Source organism: Coloeus monedula, assembly GCF_965178545.1.
Source record: "Coloeus monedula genome assembly, chromosome: 3".
Classification (NCBI taxonomy): domain Eukaryota; kingdom Metazoa; phylum Chordata; class Aves; order Passeriformes; family Corvidae; genus Coloeus; species Coloeus monedula.
Window position 1 is genome coordinate 45,609,486 of NC_138783.1, and position 27,292 is coordinate 45,636,777.

At 39.9% G+C, this 27,292-nt stretch overlaps 1 protein-coding gene across 3 annotated transcripts in view; it reads right to left on the reverse strand.

Annotated features, from left to right (window-relative positions):
* The window catches only part of ZDHHC20 (zDHHC palmitoyltransferase 20), a 49,995-nt gene that overhangs the window by 11,591 nt on the left and 11,112 nt on the right, over nucleotides 1-27,292 (reverse strand). For all 3 annotated transcript variants that reach the window (XM_082278244.1, XM_082278243.1, XM_082278245.1), the window contains exons 2-8: nucleotides 19,874-19,900; nucleotides 14,863-14,957; nucleotides 10,766-10,886; nucleotides 9,339-9,408; nucleotides 8,187-8,219; nucleotides 7,265-7,385; nucleotides 793-925 (exon numbers count right to left, since the gene is read on the reverse strand). In XM_082278244.1, the coding sequence (XP_082134370.1) occupies nucleotides 793-925; nucleotides 7,265-7,385; nucleotides 8,187-8,219; nucleotides 9,339-9,408; nucleotides 10,766-10,886; nucleotides 14,863-14,957; nucleotides 19,874-19,900 (600 nt within the window). The remainder of the gene's footprint in view (nucleotides 1-792; nucleotides 926-7,264; nucleotides 7,386-8,186; nucleotides 8,220-9,338; nucleotides 9,409-10,765; nucleotides 10,887-14,862; nucleotides 14,958-19,873; nucleotides 19,901-27,292) is intronic.

Consider the following 27,292-nt stretch of genomic DNA (forward strand, 5'->3'; position numbering starts at 1 on the left):
ATTCTAGCAAAAAATTTCTACCTGAAAATTATTTTACTTTTAAGCAACCCACTTATTTTTGAGGTTAGAAATTTAAATTCCATTGAAAGATATAAGATTTTGACTTACTCAGTTGTGGAAATACTCATCAGTCCCTGTCCCCCCCCCCCCCACATCACAAAAAACACCCTGAAGTGGTTCCTAGCAAGAACTTCAAATATTTTAATTAACGCTTGGTTATGCTGATCAATGCCATTTAAGACATCTAGACATAAAAATTATGGGAATCTCTTATTATGTAGGAAATGTGCATCAGTGTTTTCATTTTTATTGCACTTTTACAAGCCACTTCCTAATAATAAGGTCCGTTTTCTTTCACAGGATTTAGGAATACTGTTTTGTATGTAGTTCAAAATGTAGTGCATGTTCATATACAGTAGAGCCTCTAACTTGGTAGGGGCTACCCAGCTACTCAAAGTATTAGAACAACAGATTGGCAAGTAGCAATTGGGTTACATACTTCACACTATATAAGAACCCAACAAACATGCATGGTGCCTCAGAGGTCTCAAAAATACAAACAAAAGAAATGAACAGTCATCATGAATCTGAATGCTTGGCTCTAGCAGAGGATCCCCCACAGGCTTCATTTTCCCATATGTTTCACCTTTAATTATTTACACCAAATATGCTTTTTATTGCACAGTATTTAAAATTCAATTTATATGTGATGGCATACCATGTAGGCCTCACATTCTCACTGAATTGTCATTTTTCTGGACAAGGAAAAGTTCCATAATCCAATTAACTGACCTATAGTTGATCTGTTTTTGCCAACTAGCCAGCAGTGGTAGCTGAAGAGTGACAGTATGCTGATGAAGAACATGGCTGCCACAAAGAAAAGGAATAGTACGTGGAACTTTGCATGGGTATCTGGCAATTCATTCTGGGGAGAAAGAGAGAAAGAGATTAATATGTTAACGCTTCCTAGCAACTAAGGCAGTATTGTTGCTGAACATTTCCTGCCACACCCAGTCTGCTATAGGTCTTTCACCTCCGTTTTCATGAAAGAAGAAAAGCACCAGCCCAGCTTTCCTTTCATGTCACGTTAAACTGGTATACAACAGCATTTAAATCTCATGGGTAGCCCTTCCCCCAGGTTTAGTATTGTGAGTGCATGCGTTCATCTGTGGTTTTCAAATGCACTGTAGGAGGCAAGGCAAAACATCTTCTATACCAGAAAATGTTAACTGCGCAGCCACAGCCAAAGAGACACGGGGAAAATACGTCCAAAGTCACTTCCTCTGAAAGGGAAAAAAGTGCAGTTCCTGGCACACGGAGTAATACTGAACCTAATTCTGAACTGGTATAATGAACGTAAAAGGGAAATGGTTGTCATGAACAAGTCCTAAACAGGACATCTTCGGTTTTTGATGACCTCTAATGTTTAAGCAACCACAAGCATGTACCTAGCAAACCAAATTTGCCACGTCTGACCAGGCAGAAGTGATTCACCAGAAATCTATGTGAGAAACAACAATTTCAGTATAACCACCATAAAGACACCAACTCCCACCCATATCAGATTGTCCATTCCACCCCGGACTATTTTCAGACTTCCAAAAGGCCAATGGGATTTGTAAGAATACTATTCCAGTCTAATATCCTCAAAATCACAGCACTTTTAAGCAGCTGACCTTTAACAACATTATGAAAGCAGAGAGGCTATTTTTACTCAGCTATTCACTTAGCATTACTGCCATTGCTTTTTCCATTAGTGCATTCAGTACACCCATTTATCTACAGCGGACTTTCTTTTTTAAGCTAAAACACATTTCAATTAAGATCAAGTGCACATAGGTATATCCATTTCCCTGTACATGGCCTGTATTCACAGGAAACAGATTACAAGTCTCCTTCCTTCTGTGATGATGTAAATACCTCCCATGAATGCCTGGACTAGAAAAATTGTAGTAGGAACAATATTTAAATAATGACAGCAATATTTTACCTTTGGACAATTCTCTGCAGCTTTCCTGTGGCAAAGCTTCGCGCAAAGAAAGACAATTTATTAAACACTAGTATTATGTTAACACAAAGTGTTTGAAAACAGCACAGGCTTTGTTAAGAACAAAATGGTTGGTGTGCAAATGTGCTCTTAGATGTACTGATTTCCAAAGCACATCAGCAGCTTTAGCCCCTGTTCTCCAAGAAAATGGAGGAGAAGTATGCAAGAGCCCACTACTAACTTCCAAGGCATGAAATTTTCTACTGAAGCATAGAAGTATTGGAATTCAGATTGTGACTGGATCACTTTCAAGTGGTGGCTCAGCTTGGACAGCATGACTATGCCAATTTCCTTCTTTGCTAGTTGTTTCCATCACAGGTAAGGTTTATGTGAATATTCTGTATGATGAAACCATTCACAAAGGTCTGAAAGAGCTCAGAATACTCCTGAGGTATAAAGTAATGGTTTATTAATTACAAAATCTTTCTGACTTCAGAACATATCCATTACCATTAGATGTAGTTTTAGCCAAAGTAATAAAAAATAAATTGCCATTCTTTGCACAATTTTCTTCGTTTAAAAAAGACCAGAAAACACATCAGTACAGTTTTTCTTCTTCCTAATTTCCTTCAATACAGAGCAGTTTGTAGGATGTATCTTTAGTATAACTCCTGAAATTGAACCAGTGCTTGAGAAAACAAAGGAAGAAACAAGAAAGCTGTGTTCAGATTAGCTTTTAAATTCCAAACTTTATACCTAAAGAGTGGTAATTAATCTTGGCTAAGAGGTTAGCACTTAACTAATCCATTGTAGGCAAGATGTATGGCTTTTAAATTACATTAATCTGTGCAGAAAGCTTAGGGAGAGCCCAGGCATCTACATTAGAGTCAGGCAGATACACACAGCATTTTGAAAATGGTGCTGGCTACCGTAACATAATTCTACAATAAGCAAATGACAAGCAGAGTCCAGCTCTCTAAACTGCCATTTAAGTTCAGTTTCCTTTTTACTGCCCATCTTATTACTTATTTACTGACAATTTATGCAACAGTCCCTATTCCACCTGCAGTAGTGATATGTTGTGTTTTACGATCCCCTGAAATCCAGCCTAGCAAAATACTCCACTTGCTGCTTATTCCTAAGCTTCATGTTGAAGCCATAAGTCTTTCTACCTCAGAGCACACTGCAATGTTCCCCAGTTGCCCAAGTGATTTTTGTAACTTGAATTCCTATGACTCTTTTGAAATTACATATTTAAACAAAATAATTCTCTACAAGGAATTCTCACGACAGTTTATTTTGATACTGAGAAAGCAGCAGCAGCTTAGTCTTTGTGTTTTCTGTGGTTCAGAAAATCTAAGTTTATTTCACTTGCATCTTCCCATACCAGCAGCTCTATAACCTGGAGGATTTTTTGAATTATGCATGATTAATCTGCATGATCCCCAGGGTGCATTTACCTCTTCTGACTACCCAGTTTCAGCCACTGGTTGTAACTTCTTGAATGACAGTTGTGGAACTGAAGCATCTTTCAAAAAAGGCCAGTTCTTTACTGGAGAGAAGCATGCAGTCTTTGAGTGTGTATAACAGGCTTATTCACAGTGGTCTAGCAGCAGTCCACATGCCCCCCCCCCCCCGCATGTGAAAAGAGAATGAAACTTCACACATTGGTTATTTAAGATCATTATGCTTAGCAGCAGCACAGAAGCAGAGATTTGCAGCTGAGAGAGCTGTGGAGTTTACAAAAGGAAGCAATTTGCACAACACATCTGAACTACTTAGCACACAATAGGATGAAGCTAGTCACTATTCAAGAGTCCCCAACAAACTCCTTCACAGTCATTTGACTGTGTATCAGGTCATAAAACCCCTCAAACAAAAAAGTGCTGTCTGAGCTTGATTTGTTCCTCATTTTTTAGTAGATAGGTCTAGCCTAATCTTGGAAAAAACCTCAGATCTGGTCTATGTCCTTAGTGTATAGGCAAGAGGAATGAGTTCTAACTAATGATGTGGAATCACTCAGTTTTTTTACTCCCACTTTTGTTAATACAACCAAAGTTTTGCAGAAGCACATGCCATCCACCCAGGGCATGTATCACATCCTTTATTTAGCTATACTCAGGACAGAAAATTAATTTGGAGGACAGTGAAAGACACCAAAAATGACTGGAAAACATAATGGTTTCAAGAAAGAGGCAGTGCAGCAAGAATAAGAGTAGACACAAATATAAGCTGGGAAGCACCACCGTGCACTGTGTAAACAAGGCACCAAGCACTGGGTGTCCAGCCAGTGAGGTGTTTGTGTCAAATACATTTGGTTAAACTGACATTTTATCTGCTCATCTTTAACAACCTCTGAGGCAGAAATAAAAATGTCATGAGTATAGAAAAAGCAGTTATGAGTATAAATAAAGCAGTCACGTTCCCTTGATCTACAGAACAGATTTTAGCATCAGGGTGCAAGCCTGTGGTAAACATTTCCAGCCAGTGCACTTGTTCCACTATGGTATGCACAGAATCAAGACCTTTCTTCAGCACTTCTGCATACAGCATCAAAGGTGCTATGTGAAAGTCTTGCACGTGCAAGTGAGAAACACAAAGGCTTTCTTCAACAGAAGAATTCGGTAGGTGTGCGTGTCTGACAATGTTTCCAAGTATCTGCGTAGGAGCATCACATCTCTATGCAAGTATTATCAACAGTGCAAAACAATGGATTGCTACATTTGTGTAGTTAGCATATACACCTCCACAACCTCATTACAAGTTCTTCCCCCAAGCTACATTCCCCAAGAAGCAGTTCACACTTCTGTTCAACACTGGATATATCCAGCAGTTTGTTGCACAGTCTCTGAAAAACATCTGTGAGAAAGCAAAAAATACGCACTACCTTCTGAAAGTATACTGTAACATTTCCTATAGTCAAGCTTTGAGGGGAAAAAACAACATTGATTTGCTCAGTTTGTTAGAGCATGGTGCTAATAACATCAAGCTTGTGGGTTTTTAATCTCCATAAGGGACAGTTACTGAAGAGTTGGACTTGATGCTCCTTGTGGGTCCCTTCCAACTCAAAATATTCTGTGGTTCCGTGCATCCAGAGAGCCTCCAACAGATAATGTCCAAACAGCAATCTGTCTGATACTGCAGCAGACAAAGCTGAGCACTAGAAATATACTGAAGCAGTCTACAGACAGCACGTGTCAGCAGCATTCTGCTTTGGTTTGCATACAGATGTAGAGAGAACATTCCAGTCAACACCACTTGCCTAAAAGCTTACATACAAGTGATATACAAAATTTTGCAAGCCTACATGATTATGGAGCTGCCACCTCCTTCTGGAAATGTACTTTAATAAATCGGTTATAAGATCAGAGGAGTCTTAGCTTTGTGGAGTGGATGACTTAATATGAGTAAAGTGAGTCAGAGACCTACTCTACTGATAAGATCAGGGCATCGCCAGATTCTGTCTTGGCAGCATCTGGAACTGAAAACAAGAAGTGCAAGTACACAACTACATTGTCTATTGTTACATTTCAGAAGTAGCCCATTCTTGCAGGAAGCATTTTTAAAAACTAAATTAAAAAAAAAAAAAAAAAAAAAAATCCCTCTTAAGTTAACTTCCTCTGCTCAAGAGTCCACTTCATTATTGTGTCCGGTGAGCTTTGGAAGAGTCCTGCTGCAAACGCTGGTATTAAATGTTTGTTCATTGTAGTCAGTTGTCCTGTGGCCTTTTTTGTTGCACTAACAATTATAAAATAAGGTAACAAAGCAAGGGGTTTTTTTTTTGTTTGTTTGTTTTTTTTTTCTCGAGCACTGACTGGTAAATGTGCAAGAGCACATCTACAGTTTCCTTAAAAATTGTGTACAAAGCACTAGAAAGCAGCCAGGCAGATGTTTGGAAATGGCACATTCACGGACTGAAAATTTAACTATTTATAGCCAAGCAAGACTGAACAGCAGAATCAGACCATTTAATTTGAAATATCTTTTAAGACCCAGCTATGACTGATAAACACATTTATGGCTTTCATCTCACAGTACTGACAGCTCAATTCCCACATAGTTCCTTGCTCTCCAGTGACAGGCTGCTATACAAAACTGACAAATTAAGAGAAACAGTACTTGGGCAGATCAGACCCACAGGTTTAGATGAGCATAAACAAACTTTTTTGCACCATTTGCAACTACCATTTGCAACTTACCTAATGCCAATTGTCTCAAAGTACAGCTACTTCGAATACATGATCAAACTTCTCTTACCCTGACATGGCAGCAACCTTTTGCTCCAATAAAGATTATTTTTACTGCTGCAGATAATGACTGCTTTTCCCAGTTAATCTGACAGCAGCCAGCATCTAAGAAACACATGGTGTTATTTACACAAGGATGTGCTTGAGACCCTTCCACTTGCGGTAGTTCTTCGCATGCTCGTTAATGGAAATGGATTAAGGGAATTCTGCCACTAACACTTCAGCCTAGAGACAGGAAGGCACAGTACAAGTTTTTGTAGATGAAAAGGAACAACTACAGAAGACACTCAGTTCAGCCTGGAATGTGAAGGGAACAAAACTGATAGGAGCGATATAACACTGACATACAAGGATGGTTGCTTTCACTTAAATGTTATTAAACCTACTAAGTTGCATGTATGTGTATTATCCCTTTGACAACTGAAAATAGTTGCAAGGAAGATGTATAGCATCCACACTGTACATATCTTAGCATTCTACCCATACCAGATCAATAAAAGCCACTAATATCAAGTGCAGACATGCCTACATAGGGACTCCAAAACAGAGCTCAGTCAGTTACCAGCAAATTAATCTGCCTTATCTGGCAGCAGATTATCCACAGACAAGTCTAGGAAGATACAAAATTGTTATTTATATTTCACATTTGTCAGTATTTTTATATATACATATATATACTCATACATATATGTAATTGTTTGATATGGCCAGTTCTTTCTTTATCTACATATCTGTATCCCATAGTCTCATAAAAATCTGAGCTGTGCCACTCAATTTTGATGGAGCAGAGAAATTGCACAGTGCCCTCATCAAAACTCCTTCCCCCAGTTACTCATCCTGGGCAGTGTAATACATTTAATTCATCAAAATTCATAAGGTTCTCCTGCTTCAGTCACTTTGATTGATGTCGTTAATGATAGTGAACCACAGAACAGAGTAAACTGTGAGTGACAACATGCTGATGCAGCCTTCAATAACACATGCAGGATTAAACAAATGAACAACAACCAAAAAAAGCCTTAGAACTTACTGTCCAAAACTTTATGAAGTACTGCAAGACTGTAGCAGCAACAAACAAACAGTACAGTAAGGAATACATTAAAAACAGGAGGAAGAATTTGTAGTTAGAAAATCCCACACAATTATTCACCCTAGAAGGAGGGGAAAGAAAAAGAGGTTACTAAGGTATACAAAAAATAAAACAAACAAAAACCTCACAATACATTCAGCTTTTGCAGAGCAAAATGTGTATGATGTCAGTGGTATGTCCAAAACATTCTGGCACTAGTGTTTCAGAAGCATTTTAAGCCACTATTTGGAAGGAAATTTCTTTCCTCAGGCCGAATGATATGGGCCTCTCAAATGAATTTTGCCCCCCATGATTCTGTAGGACAGGACATGAGCTGGCAAAGCATTATGATACAGACAGTCTGCATAGGAAGCATCTCCCACTACAAACTAACTGCAGTCACCACAGAAAGTTATATGAACCTTGCCATCAATTTCAGTGGATGCTGCTTTGGTTACAAAACCACCTCTAAGTCAACTACTGGTAGCAGTGTTTTTCACAGTGATAGCAGGTAATATTTTTACTGACTACCAGTGAATACAAAGTGCAGAAGAGTGGGTCATACATATCATCTAGAATCGAGAAATGATTCTCCCAGTGCAGTGGGTTATCTCCTCTCCTGCTAACACCACCAGCGTAAACAAAAGAAAGAAATGCCTTTTCTCACAGTCTCATTAATGCCAAGATTTCTCTATACATGGAGAAACTGTACAATTTGGACTCCTGGGCTTACAACTCTATGCCACAACAAACATTAGGAACAAGATTTATTCTCACATATTAAAGGACTTCTGTGAAAATCAAGGTTTACTTCAGAAGTGCATTTTTGAAGCAGCATTTAATTCATCATTCTTATACTGATTTTATTTTAAAATAAACTTACCATGGACAGTGGTGGTCCATTTTTAATACACATCTGAAAGAGAGAATTTCCAGCAAGTTAAGACAAAAAATACATTTTCTTTCTAAGACGCAACTTTAGCTTCTACAGTTTTGGGTGTTGTATTTTATTTATTGATTTGTTTCAAGTATTTTGCCCTACTGTATCTTTTTCAAGCCCTTCTCAATCATACCCACATTCTCTATATTAGAGCAGCCATTCTGTCACCCTAAAGGACCAATTGAGATTCAGAAGAGTTATGAGGAGAGTTTCTTAAATTAGCATGGGGAGCATTACTGAGCAACACTGTGTACCAGTTCATTAAGCCACACTAGTTTTATGCGTGCCCAGAGAAAACAAATCCAAAGGATCTTTCAGGGTTGTGTGGATAAGGTATGTTCGCCTGGCATTCACTTCAACTAAGTCTACCTAAGGGCTATTTTTGCTACCATTTTGTTTGCTGCTTGCCTTTTTTTTTTTTAAAGCTAATAGAGGAAAAGAGCAGCACAAAGGGTAATTTGAATAGTCCACATGCCATTTTAATCCAGTTTTAATGTAAAGACAGATACTAGACACTTCAGACACAGAGACCTTCATCGTATTTGCTAACAAATTTGACTTTAGCCAAAAGATGTGTATTAGGTTCTTCAGTTAACGAGATTTCCTCAAGCTCAGCCTACTGAAGTCTCATGCAGAGCCTCAGCCTCCAGTGCCTGTGCAGACTTCCCTGATGATTCACAAAGAAAACAGGGAATAGCAGTGATGACTTTGAAATGTTAAAGGCATGTGATTCTCCTGTCAATTTTTGAGATAAACATTTTTGGCATTTTTAGTAGAACACATCTGTTTAGTACTACAGGAACACGATACAATGAAACAGTTCAATAACAAGCCTTTCCTGGTGCTGGTATCTCAGACCTACCTTTCTTTACTTTCAATCTATGATTTTTTACTTTTTAATTAACTTATTTTTTAATATAAGATTTGTTTTACAAAGCTACAAGCAGGTTTCCTAAAAAGTTCTGCCACTTCAGACAATAGGGCTGCACCATAATATTGTACCACTGGAAGGAACTGACCCACTGAAGACATGAACACACTAAAGTGATGATTTCAGGAAAGAGAAAATCTGTAATTCCAGATTCAGACACTTACATGTCACATGCAGAACAGTGGTGGCAGCGGTCAGGTTTGATCAGCTGGCATCGATCACAGTATCTGATTGCTGTATTCAAGTGCAAGGGTCAGGTCAGTAGAACTCATCTGATTTTATGAAAGCTTTCCCCCTTAAAATGAACTGGATCTTAAAAGAGCTTCCTGCCCTCCCCTGCTACACCTGTTCTCACAGATTGTCACACACCTAATCCCATATGACATGTAGTTTTGATTTTTTAAAGAAATGTAACATACAAAAGTATTCAAAAGAATCTATTACTACTCTACTGAGTCCATTTTCATTTACTCTTTGACTCCCAATTTTTCCCATCCTTCATCCTCTGGCACTGATCCCCCTTTCACCTCTGCAGAGGGTACTAAGGCATCCCATTGTGAAACTACATTCTTTCAGCAAGTCAACCTTCTGCACTGGCTTTCTCTATCCATTTCACCAAACAGTGATCTATCAGACTGTTCAGTATATCAGTTTTTCCTCGTCCTTCCTGGATATTTTTAAACAGACTTTCAGGCTTTCCTCAATGGAAATAAGACACCAGCACAGGCAGCTTGAAAGCAGAAGGAAAGCCAACACCTACAGCTAAACAGAATTGATAAGAGCTGGCAACAGCTTCCCAGACCACTCCAGGAACTTATGACTGGGATTCTCTTAAAGGGAGGCTTGTATTCAAAAGAGCCAGGTGTCCTTAGACTTTATTTGGAAAAGTCACAGTAAACTTCAGCAATGGTTATTCTGCGTAGTTTATGTTTCTGGAAACTCTACAGGGTTGCTAGTTTCAAGAAAGAGAAAAAGATAGATACACATATAAAAGCTATGAATTTTTAAAGAATATACATATGCATAAGACAGCACTTTCACAGATCATTCATATATAAATTGGAATAAAATGGCTACATATATTAAAAGCAAATTCAGAAATAGTCCATAACTAGATTTGTACTGAATTGCAGATGGGAATGAAATAACACTTATTTGTTTTTCAATTGCAAAAGTATGTTAAGATCTTAAGTACATTTCTCCTCATGCTGAACCAAAACAGGTCAGAAAGAAAAGTTTAAATGGGGATAAAGATGATTATAAAATTGAGCAACACGTTTGATTTTCCCTATTTCAAGCTATCTTAGCTATATTTCTTTGTTGTGTTTATTTTTAATAGCCACAGCTAGAGATAACTGCTGTCATCTCTCTGCTTTCTAGAAGTTAATTTTTTCTTTTAAATTTCAAATAGTGGCTTTATGTTGAGATCACCAGAAAAAGGACTGCTGTTTCTCTCAGGAATTAAACACCAGGCCCAACAAATAACAAAACATATGGCATTTGCAATATGTGCTTAATATACTGTTCATTCAATAGCAACAAATGAATAAACCAGCAACTTCAGAAGCATGGAATTATCTTTATATCTCACCTCTTGATGCTGTTGTCGTATAGATAGGCAAATCTTTAGCAGCTCTTCTCAAAATCTCCTGCTGGGATTCTGGTCTCTCTTCTTTTTCATATTGTTCTTTATCAGCTTTTGACAAGCAGAACTAAGAGGGAAGGAGAAAATGGATAGAAGGGAAGAGATTAATTATTACTTTGTTTTCCAAGGAAAAGACCCTTTGGGTGCCCCCACCCAACGACCCAACAGCACCATGTAAACAAAGAAAAAGAATGCTACAAGAGATCCTTGAAACTCCATGTTTCTGGATATATTTTCGAGAAAATAATCTTTAACTCCATTCCATTATCTATAGCATCTTCTCTTCAACACAAGGGAAGGCAGAGACTCAGGGTGAGCTTTAAGGTGCAAACCTTCCTTTAATTCTCAATAAGCATAAATTAAGTAATCTGTGAACAAGAGGAAGGTGCAACAGTCCTTTGCTGCTACAAGGCGCTGAAGTTCTCTTATCCCACTTCCTCTCTAACACAGAGGAATACAAACCACATTGTGGGGGAAAAAAGGCAGGTGGGGGTGTGGTGGGCTTCACAGTTCCAGCACAGAAGCTGAAAGAGTTTATCTAGAATTTTAACTTAGGAATAGTGAACACTAGTCTCAAAATTCATAAGTTGTATTGAAAGAAACTCCAGCAAAGCCTGTACAGTTTGAGAGTGCGTTACAATTCTGAGTAAAGCCTGACCAGCATTCCTGTTGAAGCCTCACTGAAATATCAGCCTTTACCAGAAAAACCTGGAGAGCTTTTACTCATTTGTGAAACACTTAGCTTGGTATCCACTGAAATAGTATTTACCAGTAAGCCCCACAAAACCCAGCGTGCTGACCCAGCCCTGTGCAGCAGGGGCTGAAATTGCTATTTTCTTTGGTATTTTTCTGTTCTGAAGCACTTCTAAACTCTGAGCTTCCTGCACGGACTACAAGAGCCCTCTTTATGAGCACATACACAAAGCATTCATGGTAAAGAGTGGAAAATGCTATGTGTGCAGCTGGAACAAAAACGGGCTTAGTGTGATTTATTATGACCGTATTTTCCTACCAAAAACATGTGCATGATTAGTTCACATGGATTTTCCCCTCATCTTGCACTTTTTCCTCTTTTGGATTACAGTCAGTTGGCAAGGAACAACGAAGACTCCACTTACAGAAAGGAGGAAGCAGTAAGACATTGCTGCAATTTCCCTGTGCTATTTCCTAACCCAGAATGCAAGCAAGATGCCTCATAGCTCACAGAATCTAGTTAAGCCTCCTGTCACATATAGTATCATCCCAGTAATTGAACCTACCCACCCTTCAAGGGTGAAACATGAAACATGTTTAAATAATACCCTTTTAAATAACCAGACACTAGAATTAATCTATGTGAAGGATGAAATTAAAGTTTAACATTTCAGCCATCACCAAGAGTTTGACCTCATTATTTACATTTAATCACTCAGATATTTATTCAAGTATGAAAACTGGAGACGCTCACATCAAAAGTTTAAGACAGATGTGAAACATCATTCCAGCAAACAGTGATGCAAAACACCTTAATCCCTACTAACCTTGTGAGTCTGCTGGGTGACCCAGGTCTCTGTGACCTGCAATCAAGCAGCGGTTGCAAGAAACACGAGTACTCCCTCTAGATGACATTTCAAGGCAAACCAATGAGTGAATAGAAAAGGAACCAAATAACAATATTTAAAACTTTTTAAATTTGTCCACGTAACATCATAGTATTACTCCAAAAATCCTGGATAGGATTTTGGTTTTCTGAAAAGCTACATTTCTGTTCTAATTTCAGAACTTAACAGGGCCACGAGACCACAGTCTCTTAGGACAATAGCAGGATATGTTAAAAGACATCAGAAGTTGTCTGTTACCACATAGCAAACAGAATTCCCAATGAGGTTCCAGCAGTTCTTATTGAAAACAGAAAGAATCCCTTTGTTTCCTTCCTCTTTCTGGATCTTGTATAATGCTGATTGTTCTTTCTTAGGACAAATGTACAGGGATTACACTAAGACAACAGCAGCTGCAGAATCTTTTAGTTCAATAGTAAGATCACAGGATGCTATTTGTTTTGCAAGAATGGCCAATTTGAATGACTAAAAATATATACGTTTACACTCTCACACAATGGAAAGATTCTGAAGTCATGTTTGTTTTTAAGTATAATCAGCATAAATTACTCACTGGTACATGAACAGAAGGGATTTTCCCAGAGACAGAAAAAGTGGTGCAGGGTTTTTAATTTGGTTGGCTTTTTGCTTTTCAAAATTTTTTTGAGTGTTTTTTTGCTGTTATGGTGGAATAGTCTTTTTTCCCCTTCTTTTTTTCTGTTTAAAGCTAGCTGTAGAAGAAAATTTTATTACATCTGATCTATCTCCACAGTTAATATACAAAAAATTCCTTACATGCCATATGTCCAAGCCATCCCTTTCACTTGCTGAATACAAAAAGCCTGCTACATAATCACTGTAACTACAGGAAAACTACTGTCAGAATAAGTTTGCTATTAATGAAGAATTCAAGCAGACAGTAAAAGTTACTCGGCATTATCATTAAGAGCAGCTCTAGTTCATATAGCTTTATAAAACCTAGAATAACACCATTTCAACCATATTTTAATTAGTTAACCTGCTTAACTTTACAATTTTCCTGCAAAACCATCCCAGAGAAAGCAAAAACAAATTACCCTGAAGACAAGCCCCTTTGAATTTTTAGGTTTAGCAATTCATAGAATCATAGAATCCTTTAGGTTGGAAAACATATCTGAGGTCAGGAAGCCCAGCCATCAACCCAGCACTGCCAAGTCCACCACTAAACCACATTCCCAAATTCCACATCTATACATGTTTTAAAACCTCCAGGGATGGGGATACAGCCACTTCTCTGGGCAGCCTGTTCCAGTGCATTACAACAAGCCCTTCAGTGAAGAAATTTTTCCTAGAATTCAATCCAGACCTCCCCTGGTGCAACTTGAAGCCATCTTGTCCTGTCACTTGTTATCTGGGAGAAGAGGCCAACCCCCACCTGGCTACATCCTCCTTTCAGGCAGCTGTAGAGAGGCGTAAGGTCTCCCCGAGCCTCCTTTTCTCCAGGCTAAACGCCCCCAGCTCCCTCAGCTGCTCCTCACAGGACTTACTCTCCAGACCCTTCAACAGCTTCATTTAGACTTTTTGCTTAGCTAAACAGCAAAATAGTGTTTAGCTTTTTACACTTTATATTCTATAGCTTTAACATACAGATCTCTAAACCATAATTGAGCACTACAGTGCAGTGTTTGCTTTTTCTTTGAAGCATGGGAATAACTCTTCTCAAGAATGTTTAAGGTTGACATTAGCACTGAATGTCAGTCTTGCCAAAAACAGAATAAAAATTCAACCCCCACAGAGCAACCTATGCCTCAAACAGTTTAGGCAGTCTCAAAGCCTTGTAAAAACAAGGAAGAGAAGGGCAGTATTTTAAATTCAGTGCCAGTATTTAATCCTTACATACACATTAGAGAAAATAGAAAACAAGATATTCCATCTCAGGCTTATTGGAATTAATATGGTTCTTTTTCAAAGCACAACTTCTTACAGTCATCATGCATTCTTTTGCCATTATATAAAGCTTCTTTATGTAGTCACGTCTCAATGTTCCTAAACCTTAACCCTTGCTTAATAAGTGGGTTCAGTCCTAAAGGTCGTAAGTATACATTGCATTGCTATCCTTTCTTACCCAAACAAAGGTCCAAACTGCCTAAAAAGGAAATATAAAAATGTCGTCACCGCATTTCGTTTATCAGTTTTAAAAATTTCAGGCTTCAAGCAAGCTACTTCATAGCATAGCACTGTACAAGACTGCCAAACTTGTGATGATTTAAACACACATTTCATATAAGGAAATGTCATTACACAAAGCATATGGTATTTTAAGAGTAACTTGATCATTTTCATTCATGATGCACTGTCATGCTGTTCTATTTTAGATAATGAGAAGGGCAAGGTGAATCACACAGTACTGCAAACAAATTTCATCACTGAAAACTGTTCAGCTATTTATAAAAAAGGCATTGACACTTTTTCTAACGTTGTATTTACCTCATTAGAGGGGGTTGCAGGAGATGTGAAAATTGTCTTCCCATAGGACCATACAAACATGACAAATGACAGATGGAAAACCACAAGGTAGACAACTGCAATAAAATATAAATAAGAATTCGGTGAATATAGCTGAAAAGAACAAGAAACAAACCTCCTGATCTTTGAGGAGGGCTAAATAACTACACTTAGCACTCTAGGACTGTTCACTTAAAAAAAATTCAACACCCACCCTCACTCCCCAAATGTGATAGCTGTTCTACCTCAAGGAAATAATATTTTTATCATAGATTCACAAAATGACCTTGAATGCTTCCAGGGATGGAGCACCCACAACTTCTCTGAGCAACCTTTGCTTCTGCCTCGCCATTCACACAATAAAGAATTCCTTCCTAATACCTAATTTAAACGTGCTCTCTTTCAGTTTGAAGTGATTTCCCCCTTGTCCTATCACCCCGTGCCCCTGTAACACATCTCTCCCCAGCACTCCTGTAGTCCCCTTCAGGTACTGGAAGGTGCTATTAGGTCTCCCTGGAACCTTCTGTTCTCCAGGATGACAAGCCCCAGCTCCCTCAGCCTGTCTTCAGCTGGAGAGGTGCTTCATTCCTCTTTGTAGCCTCCATCCATCTTTGTAGCCTTCATCCATCTTTGTAGCCTTCATCCATCTTTGTAGCCTCCTCTGGACTCACTCCAACAGATCCATGCCTTTTCTGTGCTGGGACCCCAGAGCTGGATGCAGCACTGCAGGTGGGGTCTCACCAGAGCAGAGCAGAGGGGCAGAATCCCCTCCCTGGCCCTGCTGCCCACGCTGCTTTGGATGCAGCCCAGGACACCCCTGGCCTTCTGGGCTGCGAGCACATGCTGCTGAGCCACTGGGGCTTCTCATCAACCCCTATGTCTTTCTCCCCCAGGGCTGCTTCTCAATTCATTCTCTGCCCAGCCTGTACTTGTGTTTGGGATTGTCCTGACTCATGCAGGACCTTGCACTTGGCCTTGCTGAACTTTCCAAAACAGATTTTGAAGGAAAAAACAAATCGACAAAACCCACCCCCCAAAAACCAACCAAACAAAATAAACCACAAAAAAAAAAGCCCTCACAAAACAAAACCACCCCCACCAAACAATCAACCAACCAAAACAAAAAACCTCAAAACCCCAAACCCCAGAACTGAACACAGCCTCACATCCTCACTTCTGGCATGTAAGTGACTAACCTTTTTGAATAAAGACGACACTGTAATTCTGTTCTAGATTATCACACAGTACTTGATTACTTACTGACCTACATAACTCAACTTAATTTCTACTTCTAATAGAAACAGCACAGTACGGTGCCATTACAGAAGGCACTGGACATCAGTGACAGTAAAAATCCCCAAACAGGGGTTTGGAGAGTACTGCACTCCAGTCATGCCAGCTGTGAGTTAAAGATTTTTATTATCTTCTTTCAAATCACCTGAGAAATACAAACTGGAAAAGTCCTATTATAGTCACAGTGGCAACAAAATGTAGCTGGCTTTAGCAGGGAGCTCAATTGATTTACTAATGAGTCTGTGTTATATGGCTGTCTTAAAGACCAGAAATCCAGACCTTATGACCCAGGAAGCTCCTTCCACTCTTGTTTCCTCTAATGGTTTCTTTTATCACTTGTCAAGAGGAAACAGATCAGTTGTGCCAGAACTGCAAGTCTTAGAAAAGTCATATTAAATATTTATATTATCTTCACTTGCAGTAAGTAGGAAACTTGACCTACTTTTCTGTAAAGACAGAGTCCTCTAAGAAGTTGCATGATGTACTTCATGGATGGCAAAAAAGGTTCAAAACTTTGGGAACTTCCAACAGCTCAGAAAATGCTTGTGCACAGTCACAGAAGACACGGCTTTAATTTATCATCTTTCAGGATTTTCACTGTTTATTGCAATGAAAACAAAAAACTGTATTTGAGCTTTCTTCAGAGAATTATGCTTTTTACTTTTGCCTCTGATTCCTCCAACCTTAGAGGCAGATTTTCAGCTGTGGAGCTGACTGAAAATGCAACAAACAAAACCTTTTTCTAAAGTCATCTTAAAACTGTCTCCTAATAGGAAAGAACTTGTGTATTACTGTAGTAGGCACTACATAATTAGGAACTGTCTTTCATTAAAAACATACTGTACATTCAAACACGTGGTTAAGCAATTAAAGCATGAGAAAATGGTTTGGAAGAGAGGAGAGAAGGATGTGAAACTGGAGTGGAATCAGTGGCGCACACCAGAACTTAGGTGGAAAAGAGGGCGAGAGAAATTGAATAGAAGGAAAGAGGAAATGAGATATGGGGGAGGGCAAGGCACAGCAAAACTCACACAGTAAACAGTTCTATTCTGTTCACAAAAATCACCCCAGAATTCAGATTCTTTTGAAGGATTATTTTTAGTGCACACACAATGCATTAAACAGCAGAACCTCAAAGCTTTGTCACAGGCTGTAAATGCCCCTAAAAAACACAGAATAACAGGGACCACGGCTGGCTGCGTGAAGGGTAGAGATCTGTGCCACTGCTACCGGTATTTATTAGAGGCAGCTATTAAAGTGCTCTTGTACTCTTCATGTAACTGAGATCTTGCAATATGTCACCATCATTAAAAACCAAGGGTCAGTACTCAGTTGCCAGTGATGGGCACCACCCAGGGAAAGAACCTGCAACTGGCAGTCCATACTGGCTTCACTCTGAATAAATTCTTGCTTCTTTTCCTACTCCCATGCTGCCACTCCTACTGTGATTACACATAACTGTCCTGTCAGTGCTCCCCAGGAAATGAGAGGGAGGGAAGATACCATTTTTGACAGCTTTACTTTAGCACTCCACCTACCCACCACTTCGGGTATCAGTAGCTCCTCTACAGACTACTCCCTGAAGCATCTTGCATCTGTTTCCAGTACAAATGTAAACCAGATTCATTCCTAGTCAGTTCATTTTCTTGTAATTACAAGCTAGATAAAAAATTCAACAAAAATCTCAAACCCCAATATCTGCCAGTTTAGCCAGACTCAGAGTCACAAGGGAAGTCTTGGCTAAACTAAGGCAATCCAGGATTCTCAGTGCCATGCTGCGACCAAGTGAAGTCAATTCTTTTTAAAGGCACTGATGCATACTATACCATAACTTATGGCTTCAGGAAGACAGTGTCTTAAGACATGCTCTCAGAATTCTTCTAAAATATGCTAAGCCCTCCTAAGATTTGCCCTTAACATTCTTTTCTGAATAATTTTTAATACTACTTCCAAGGCAGAGTCAGATTACGGGGAGGCAATAATACATAACAGTAGTATATTACACTGTTAACAGAGATTCAGAGTTGACTTTATTCCCCTATCCTAAGGGATATAAAACTGGAAAAGAATATAAAATTACAAAGAAAAAATGAACCTTAATGGGGTGAAGAAATCGCCACTAGTTCAATCAAAAGTTGCTGTTACATTCAAATAATTTTGCTGCGTACTTATTACACCAAAATATGGAGCAAAATACACTTGCTAAGATGCATGTTATTGATTTGCATAGCAGTGTTCCTGGTACTTTGGTCTTTTGACTCTTCTGATGTTGATTCCTGGCCATCACAAGCTGGCTTTTAAGAACTTTAGAAAACTTATGCCAGCTTTCTTTTCAAACAAAAAAAAGACTTCACATCTCATTTTAAAATCAACCTTCATGGTTGATAAATTTACGCATACAGGATGCCTATGACATGGTTCAGAATGGGAGGTGCAAGCAGCATGCAGGTAACAGCTATTAAGAGCCTAACAGGTTCCAGAGATACCATCACTCTCATTAATTAATCTCACATTTTCCTTCTCTGGTAGATTTAGAAGAACCTGTTTCAGTCAGATAGGCACTGCATTTGAAATAGAGATCTGACTATGTAACAAAAACATTGTCAGGTTTCCTTAACTGAGACATGGATCTTGCCTTTCCAGAAGAAATTAGAACGTAAAACTTATTCATCTACAAGTCAACAGCAAGCACAGCAGCAACTTGCAGAATTTTGTGAAGCCTATGTAAAGCCCAGCTGTGAAATGGGATGAAAAAATCCCATGTAACACAAGCTCACACCTTGAATGGCTTACAGTTTATTTTGAAGATTTTCCTACTCTTTCAGCTCTCTATTACAAGTTGAAAAACAACAACTTCCATCAAGAGTCCTTCTTTTTACAGTGTTCTGGTAGATGTTCACTGGGAAGAAAACTGCTAGATTAGCTTCCAGTTCTGTGCTCTTTTGCAAAATATTTAAGAGATGAGAACCTCTTACCAGTCTGAAACAGCTGTCTGTAGACAGTTAAAGTACAAATCTGTGCTTAATTTACCACTTGTGCTCCCCCATAAGCTGAAATGATCTCCCAAATAAATAACCCAGCAATAATATGATAGAATTTTTTTTTCTTCGTTTGTATCTCTATCCCGTGTACTACCACCTGTAGCATATCCTTGCTAAAGCCAACATGAAGATTAAAATTTCTCAAAACAAGGCCTCAAACACTTGACCTGGAAATTTAAAATTATAATGTGCAGCCACTTTTGAAATGGTTGTGTTTTGCACAATTCTAACTACTCCTTAAGAATGGGATTCTGAGGAATTTGGTGAGCTGTTTGGAAAATATTAAGCGCTATAACAAAAATTAATCCTCTTTCAGAAGTCTTTCAGGCCACAGGCCTAAACAGAAAACAGAATTCTGGATCTGCAACAGTTCCTTCTCTCTTCTCCTTTTTCTGTTTTTAGCAGGTACCCATTTAAAAATAATTTCAAACGTAAATCATAGTTGCATTACTTGCATTAGTCACAGGTCTTGTCATCATCCCAAGTTTGTGGTATTAGAAACAAAACAGACTCAACTGTACAATATTTACCTTGTTTCTTAGCACTAATCTACTCACTACACAGAGCTCACACATAAAGGAGTACATTTAACTCTATGTCCCTTAGGATTTGCATGCAAAGCACCTATTCACATATTCATAAAAAATTTAAAAAATTACCTTTTTCTGCAGTTGAAGAAATAGTAACTGGAAGAGAAAAAAAAAAATTGTTAAGTAAATTCATACAGAATTAAATGTTTGGCTAAAAGTGAGATCTATGAGGCAGTTGACTTGTTCCAAAGCAGACTTCAGGTGTTAGCAGGGCCTCCCCACCCAAGACCAGGGTAAACAGGAGTCAGTGTTCCTCCTGCCAGCCCTCGCCCATGCTTGGTGAGTTACTGGAAGAGCTGAAGGGATGCAGTTCCCTGCGCTAATGAAGTGAGCGCACTCCACAGACAATAATTAGACAGAAATTATGCTTATTCCCCTTCCTATATGCACCTAACTAATTTTTCATAGTCAACAGCACTGGAAAGCAGAAAAGCAAATTAAAGCTCCTACAGAAATCCCTGTGAAACTGTTACATGTAACCTACTTCCTTCTCTTAATTTCTTCCCCCCCACTTCTCTCTTCCTGTCGCATACTATTTTTTGCTTTTTTTTCCCCGTGACCTGAATTCTTCAGGCATAGTTAAAATCTCTCCACCTCCTTATCTCCTATAGCCTCATCTCCTTTTAGGCCAACAGCAAATTCCATTGTTCAAATCTACCTTGTATACTGCCTGGCTAGTACATCTTCCTGCCCTCAGGCTTCTCCAAAACCTTCACACTTCGTTTATCAGTTCAGGTATGATGCTGAACAGAGAGCTGCTGTACTTGCTGGTTGCTGTGTTCATATCACTTCCCTTGCTGGACCTCTTCCTCGGACACTGAATTACTGAACCTCAATGAGGAAAGGAGCCTTCCTGACTCCATCTTACACAGTAAATTTAAGCTTCTGGCCACCAGCATGAGCAAAATCTTAATAGAGCACACCCTGCCTCCTACAGTTTACCTCACTACACATTGCTTCCTCTCTCCCAGCTCTGACATTTCTACTGTCATTAACCTGTGTAACAGTTCAAAAGAGGTTTTTCCAGATGCACACTAGAGTCTTAAATCTGCAGGGCTTGAGTGTGCATTGCAGACTTCCTTCTGAAGGGCTGCTTTGTTACAGAGGTGGCATTTGTCACGTATCTGTAGATACCTACAGGGAAAGGGTCTGCAACTATATTACACAACCATGCCTCTTTTTATGGGCAACAAGAGGCATAATGAGACGATATCTCAATGTATGGATGACCCCTTTTTGTTCAGACATGCTTTAGGGTTTTTTCCTTCTTTCTTGCCACCCTCCCTTTCCATCAAATATCCACCCTCTGTCTGTACACAGAAGCCTCTGTGAAGTTAATGGAAAAGGTTCTGGTTCCTTCCACCTAAAGAAGGAAGAAATTACCATTTGGAATAGAACAATGTTGGCTTCAAATTCAAGGAGGTCAATCCTAAAGAACAGCTTCATTTCACATTAGTTACGCATACTTGCACAGCCTGCTCCCGTGTTTCTGTCTGAAACTCCACTGCATGCTTCAGAAGTCAAATTATTTTCAAAGCAAATCCTGTGAGCGTTTTTGCGTAAAATTTTACTAGTGTGTTATTGCTCCAGTTAGAATGTTTTCAACAATGCAAGGAGAAGATAAAAATTATTTAAAAAGTGAAAAGGAAAATAAGCTTGCAGAGTATGGCTGTTTGCTCAACTTAAAAAAATATTTAAAGTACTTCTGATTTAGCTTTGTTTTTGGCTCCTCATATCTTAGGAAAACACCTTTGCACACATTCATAAACATGTATTTCCTTGGACAAGAAATATAAAAAAGTTCTTAATTATCCTCTCTTGGGGGTGGGAGAACATCGCTACCCGTAAAATTTCAGGAAATAATTTTGTAAGTAATTCTGGTTAAAGCACTCCTTAATTTGTAGCCTCCTTTCTGCTCTCAGCACAAAACAAAACTGTGAGCCAAATCTGATGTTTGAAGACTCAAAATAATGAACAGGTTGTACAAGCAAAAACAAGACAAAAGGAAAAGGATAGTATTTTATCACATGTGAAACTTCATCCACAAAATCCTTAAATAACCTTCAAAAAATTAATTAAAGCTTCACAGCACCAGGAAGATAATTCATCTTTCATACATAGGTCCTTTAGGTTAGAATGCAGTTATCGGACTGCGTAGAACAATTTTTGTTCGAGAAACTCCTGTAGTTTGAGGTAAAAGCCAACATGGAAATACTTGTGACTTTCATCCTGTCTTAACATCCCCAAATGAAATAAAAAATGCCCTGTTCTCTTCTGTCTCAGAGGCTCATGCAAGTTAAATGTTTCTCTTTCTATCCTTTTCACTGTTCTAATGCCCATTGTCAAGTAAATTAAATGAACAGCAACCCTACTAGACCAAATTCACTCAGCAGATGGCACATGAACAGTTTTACAGGATCTTTACACTACAAAGCAAAGCCTTCCTTCACATAAGTTAATAGTCAATCGCGATGTAAAAAAGACTTTTAAGTATTTGCTAGGCCAGCCATCTAACAGGAAGCTTTGTACCATCAAGAAATCAATTCTAGCTTTTGAACTCTACTTCAGGGGGAAAAAAACTTGCAGAACATGACATTGCCATTGTGGGCCCCATCCCTGGCTTGTAGTTACAAGTTTGCTCCCTATCACTTTTCTCCTCTACTGCTTCTGATGTTTAGATATTGCTGCCAGCTTCTGCTAAATTAGTACCATTTTCACTTCAAACATTTTTAAAACATTGTTTCTTGTTTGGGGCATGCGATGGGGGAAAAATCCCAAGGCAGCACTGCCTTTTTGCATATTGATTTTTTTTTTTTAAACAAAATAAACACTGCTTATGATTTATATGTTAACCTCAGGATGCAACAGCACTATACACTAGATAGATGCATCAGTAAAAGTTAGTGCCTTAAGCACTGCAATCGACACAAACTATCCATAATTCAGAGACATAAGTGGTGTAAAACAGCTGCTCTTTCGAGGATTGTAAAAAATATTGCCACATCAAGGAAAAATATCCTTGGGATTGGTTTCTTAGTATTACGTTTCCGGTTTTGTGAGAAGAACTTAAGTTTTAGAAAGATAGTGGTAGGGAAGGGTAAAACATGACTAAACAGTGAAAGCTGCAGTTTACTTCAATGCAAAGAGCTCAGAAGCAGGCACGTGCATGCTCAGGCACAAGGAATTTTCACTCTGGCCTCAGAATTTAAAAGGATTCAACCTCTCAGTGCTATAGCACCAAGGGAGTCGAACAAAGTTAACAAGCCCTGTCTGTCTGACTGCAGTGCCTCGGCTACCTCAGGGTTTCCAAAATCAGTCTGAGGAAGGAGTGCAGCAAACCTGCTTGTAAAGAGAGGTAGGCAGGCCTACACTGAACTTCATGCTGCTGCAGTTTGCCAAGGGACGTACAGGAGCAACATGCTGTCACAGCTGGTCCACTGAGCAGCTTACACACTGGACCTCCCAATGTTTTGGGGTCCCTGCAAGATGAAGCACACAATTTGAAGTATATGGGATCACTTTCTACAGAATACTACCTCCAAAATACACCATACAGCCTTTATTAGGCTGGATTCAAATGTACTTTAAAACCCCGTCCACTTAGGGGACAAGCAGAAATTGCGTGTTTGACTTTCACAGAGGAGAAAGTTGTCTTAGTTTTGATTTAGATGCCTAGCATGACCCCTGGCAGCAAAGACACTTTTTCCTTCATGACCCCAGTTGCTTGTTACACTTTCCTAGATACTCTTCCTCAAATTGTTGTCCGTTATCTTTCATCTCACCTAGGTCACAAGAATGAAAGAGGCAGAAGCCTACAGTTTATCACAGGAAACAATCCTGCAGACACAGGGACATCATTAGCTGTATAACAAATGAAACGGGGGGAAAATGTCATTTGTTGGAAGCATTCCCCTTGGAGTGTGAACTGATAGAAATGTCAGCTTCAGAAAGTTTTGGAGCATTTTTAAAGCTGCTTCAAGGAAACCTCTCAGAATATCTCATCTCTGAAAAAAAAATATGTTAGGGAGCTGGTTTGCTTTTAGTTTCAGGCTTATTTTCAGGGTTGCTACGAAGTGTTCCAGCATCTTCCAAGTCACTGCATAATAGGAAAAAACCAAATCTCTCTGTTCTGAGGCACAGAGGTGCAATGATCTCCCAAGACCTTGCAAGAGGCATTCTAAAAGACAAGACATTTGCCTTCAAGCTTGGAACAAACTCCCCCCCATCACATCATCTTACTCCCCTAAAAGGCATGTTCCAACCATAGCTAGATATGCTTCCTGCAGAGGAAGAAATTCAACTAATATAGAACTACAGCAAAGGACAAGAACTGATCTTGTTACGGAAGTGCTACGCTTATTTCCCCATCCACGCCCACAATGGCTCTTAGCAGGAGTCACACTTCGGTTATTACAGCCTTTCCACAAATTTCAAAGTAACATTCACTTTTTGGCTGACATTCCTCAAGGGTGGGAAGAAGGAGCGATAAATGTGCAATTGCATCCCTTCACCAGACGCATAGCCTTAACTTTTCTCAGCTTTTAAGGAAAAGGATAAAAATAAATAATAAATAAATAAACATACGTATGTGTGTACATACACACATGCACATACAGACAATTATATCCAAAAGTTACCAGTACTGAAGTTCAACAGAAAACCCCCACAGGCACTGCCCTGCCTGCAAAGGCAAGCACCACTGACATCAACTCACGCGTTCAATTTGTTCAGAAAATGGCATTTTATTGAAAGTGTAACTTAGATTAATGGTTACATAATTTCCATTTGCAAATACAGACCTTAATCACTCACAAGAAGCTGGCAGAAACACTACTGACACAAGCAGGACAATGAGTAAATTTCCTTGAGCAAATACTCATTTGGCTTCTGTTACAGGGCAGCAACAGAACACTAAGACCTTAGCACTTCTCCACCGTTCTCTAAAAGCCTTAATTCTGTGACCTTTCCACTGAGCTATTTATTTCCCAACTGGCAGGCACCCACTAGGTGCTCTCCTCCCTTAACAGCTGGGAGTTGTTTTAGACAAATGACTCAAGATGACTGAGTTGACAGAATCATGTAGTCAAAAGCCAACGCAGGAAGATGCTGCCAGGTCCCTCCTAAAAGGCTCTGGGGGTCCAGCAACCACAAACTCAATTGCCACCTGACGTGATGCGCATGGGTGGGCGGAAAGAGCGTTGCGTCCGTCCTGACTGCATCCCACCAGAGCCGCTCGGGGGGTGCAGCGCGAACACGCTTGGGCACACTCTGACCCAGCGCAGTTGGTGGATATTCACAGCCACTCACACACACAGAGCCGGACAGCTCCTGCTGGGAGCTGCGTCGCCGGGGTCAAAGAGGCAGGAGGGGTCCTTTGTATGGAGTTCCGAGGGGTTTATTGGGGTCCCTGCTCGAAGGGACCCAGGGACAAAGAACACAGAACACTGAGGGGTCCGGGGTTTTATCTGGATCGGCATCGGGGGAGGGCACAACATCAGAGCCTATCCTTTGGGGGCCAGGGGGTGGAGAGGACGTGGGGTGACAGGACAGTGACCACTGGGGGAGGCGAGGGGTGGAACAAGGGAGCCGGGAACCAGTGGGGTATGAAGGAAAGGAGAACTATCTAGAACATGGACTTAAAAGGGGTAAAGAGGGGGTGGTCTTAGACCTCTGAGCCTGCCCACCAGCAGACCTCCACTGTTTTGGGGCTCTGTGGCTCCTTGGTCATTCCTGCAGTGGACTCAACCACTGCAACAGCCATCATGAATGTCCTCTGCAGAAATTTGAGCTATATGAACTCACTGAATATTAATTTGAAGCTATATGTTTTACCTTCATATGGTGCTAGACTGATGTATTTCAACTTCAGCTATCCAGGAATAGGACACAGGTTTCCCCACTCCCAGTGCACTGCCAGGGAATTCAGAAAGCAACATTTTATAGAATGGTGCTGCAGAAGTGGCTCCACAGCCCTTTGTGCTGAGCCAGCATGAGGAGTCACATTGCCACACCATGTGCCTCAGCAGCAGCACTGCCTGGGGCTGGGCTGCAGCATGGCTGCACCATAAGCCAGGTCTAACACTACGCTTGTCTCAGCGGTGTGACCTGTGGTGGACAATTCTTGCTGCTAGGGTGCATAAAGTTACCCCTCTTAACCATCTACCCACTCCCCCCGGCAGACAAACAGCAAGAGAGAGCACTCGCCTTCACAGACACTTGGGGTCATGTTTGAGCTACCAGTGAAGGCAAGTCTGTGTGACCACAAACAGCAAGGCATTGCAGGGCTGAAGGGGGAACGGCAGTGAGTGGCCTCTCACTGTCCTGGGTCACGCACAGTCATGAGAGGGGAAAGAAATGCTGCCAGGGATGCCAATGCTTTAAAGCACAAGAGCCAGAGCCCAAACTCCTCACACACCCTGTGCTCAGCAAGAGCACTCGAGAGAGTTGCCTTGTGACTTCAAGTGATCAGAAGATGATGCCTTCAAAGGCACTGCAGGTAGTGCGTGTGTGAGAAATGTGGGGTGGGAGGAGAAAGCAGGAAGAAAATGCAGCGAGGGAAGAGACACTCTGGTACAAAGAGGAATGGTCTGTGTTTTATGACCACATTTCCCAAGCTCATGATCACCATGCCCACTGCTACAGAATTCAAAGAAGCATTATCACACGGACAGATAAAATGAATTAATATTTCAAATAAGGCAGTTCAAGCTGCACTGCAGAATGTTTCTGTTATTTGTTACCAGCCATCATTATGATTTGTTTTATGGTTTAAACAATATGAACATGATTCTTTCACTAGAACAAGTAATTTAGAGCAGCCAGGGGCTTGCTGCCCAGAAAATATTCTCTTATCACAATAATATAGCAGCTTGTTATTTAGCCAAGGTCTTTTCAGCCTCAATGCAGACAGTATATGCATAAATACAAACAGTCTACAGCAGAAATTACCATAACCAATACAAGATACTTCTTGGGTATTGAGTTACATTTAGCAATGAGTTTAGCTATGACAACTGGGAACATTTCTGCCATGTATTATGGGAACAGTGAATTCTGTGCTACCACTTTCACAGTTCAAAAACATAGCTACAAAAGCAGCTGACTTCTGGAACCCACAAAATCCTACAGTTGGTTCTTTGCCTCTGCATCTACAAAACATTCTTGAAAGTTATACCAAAGGTCTCCTAATGGTCTTCTCAGCAAGGGTGCCTGCACTTTTTAAACTATTTCAAAACCAAGAGTTACACCTGGTCAGCTTGCAGAAGGAAGTGTCACCAGGTCTTAACCTCAGTCCCACACTTGCGTCTGTACCACCTCTAGTGTATTAAGAGATGTATCAGCCCAAATAACTAAAGGCTTTTTCTACATATCAAGTTAGCATTCAGCTCCAGCAATGTACCAGGTCTGCTGCCCCTGAGAAGCCCTATTCCCCAATAAGCACTACTCACTTTCAATTTACCATAATTGCTCAAAAACCCCCTAAAGTAA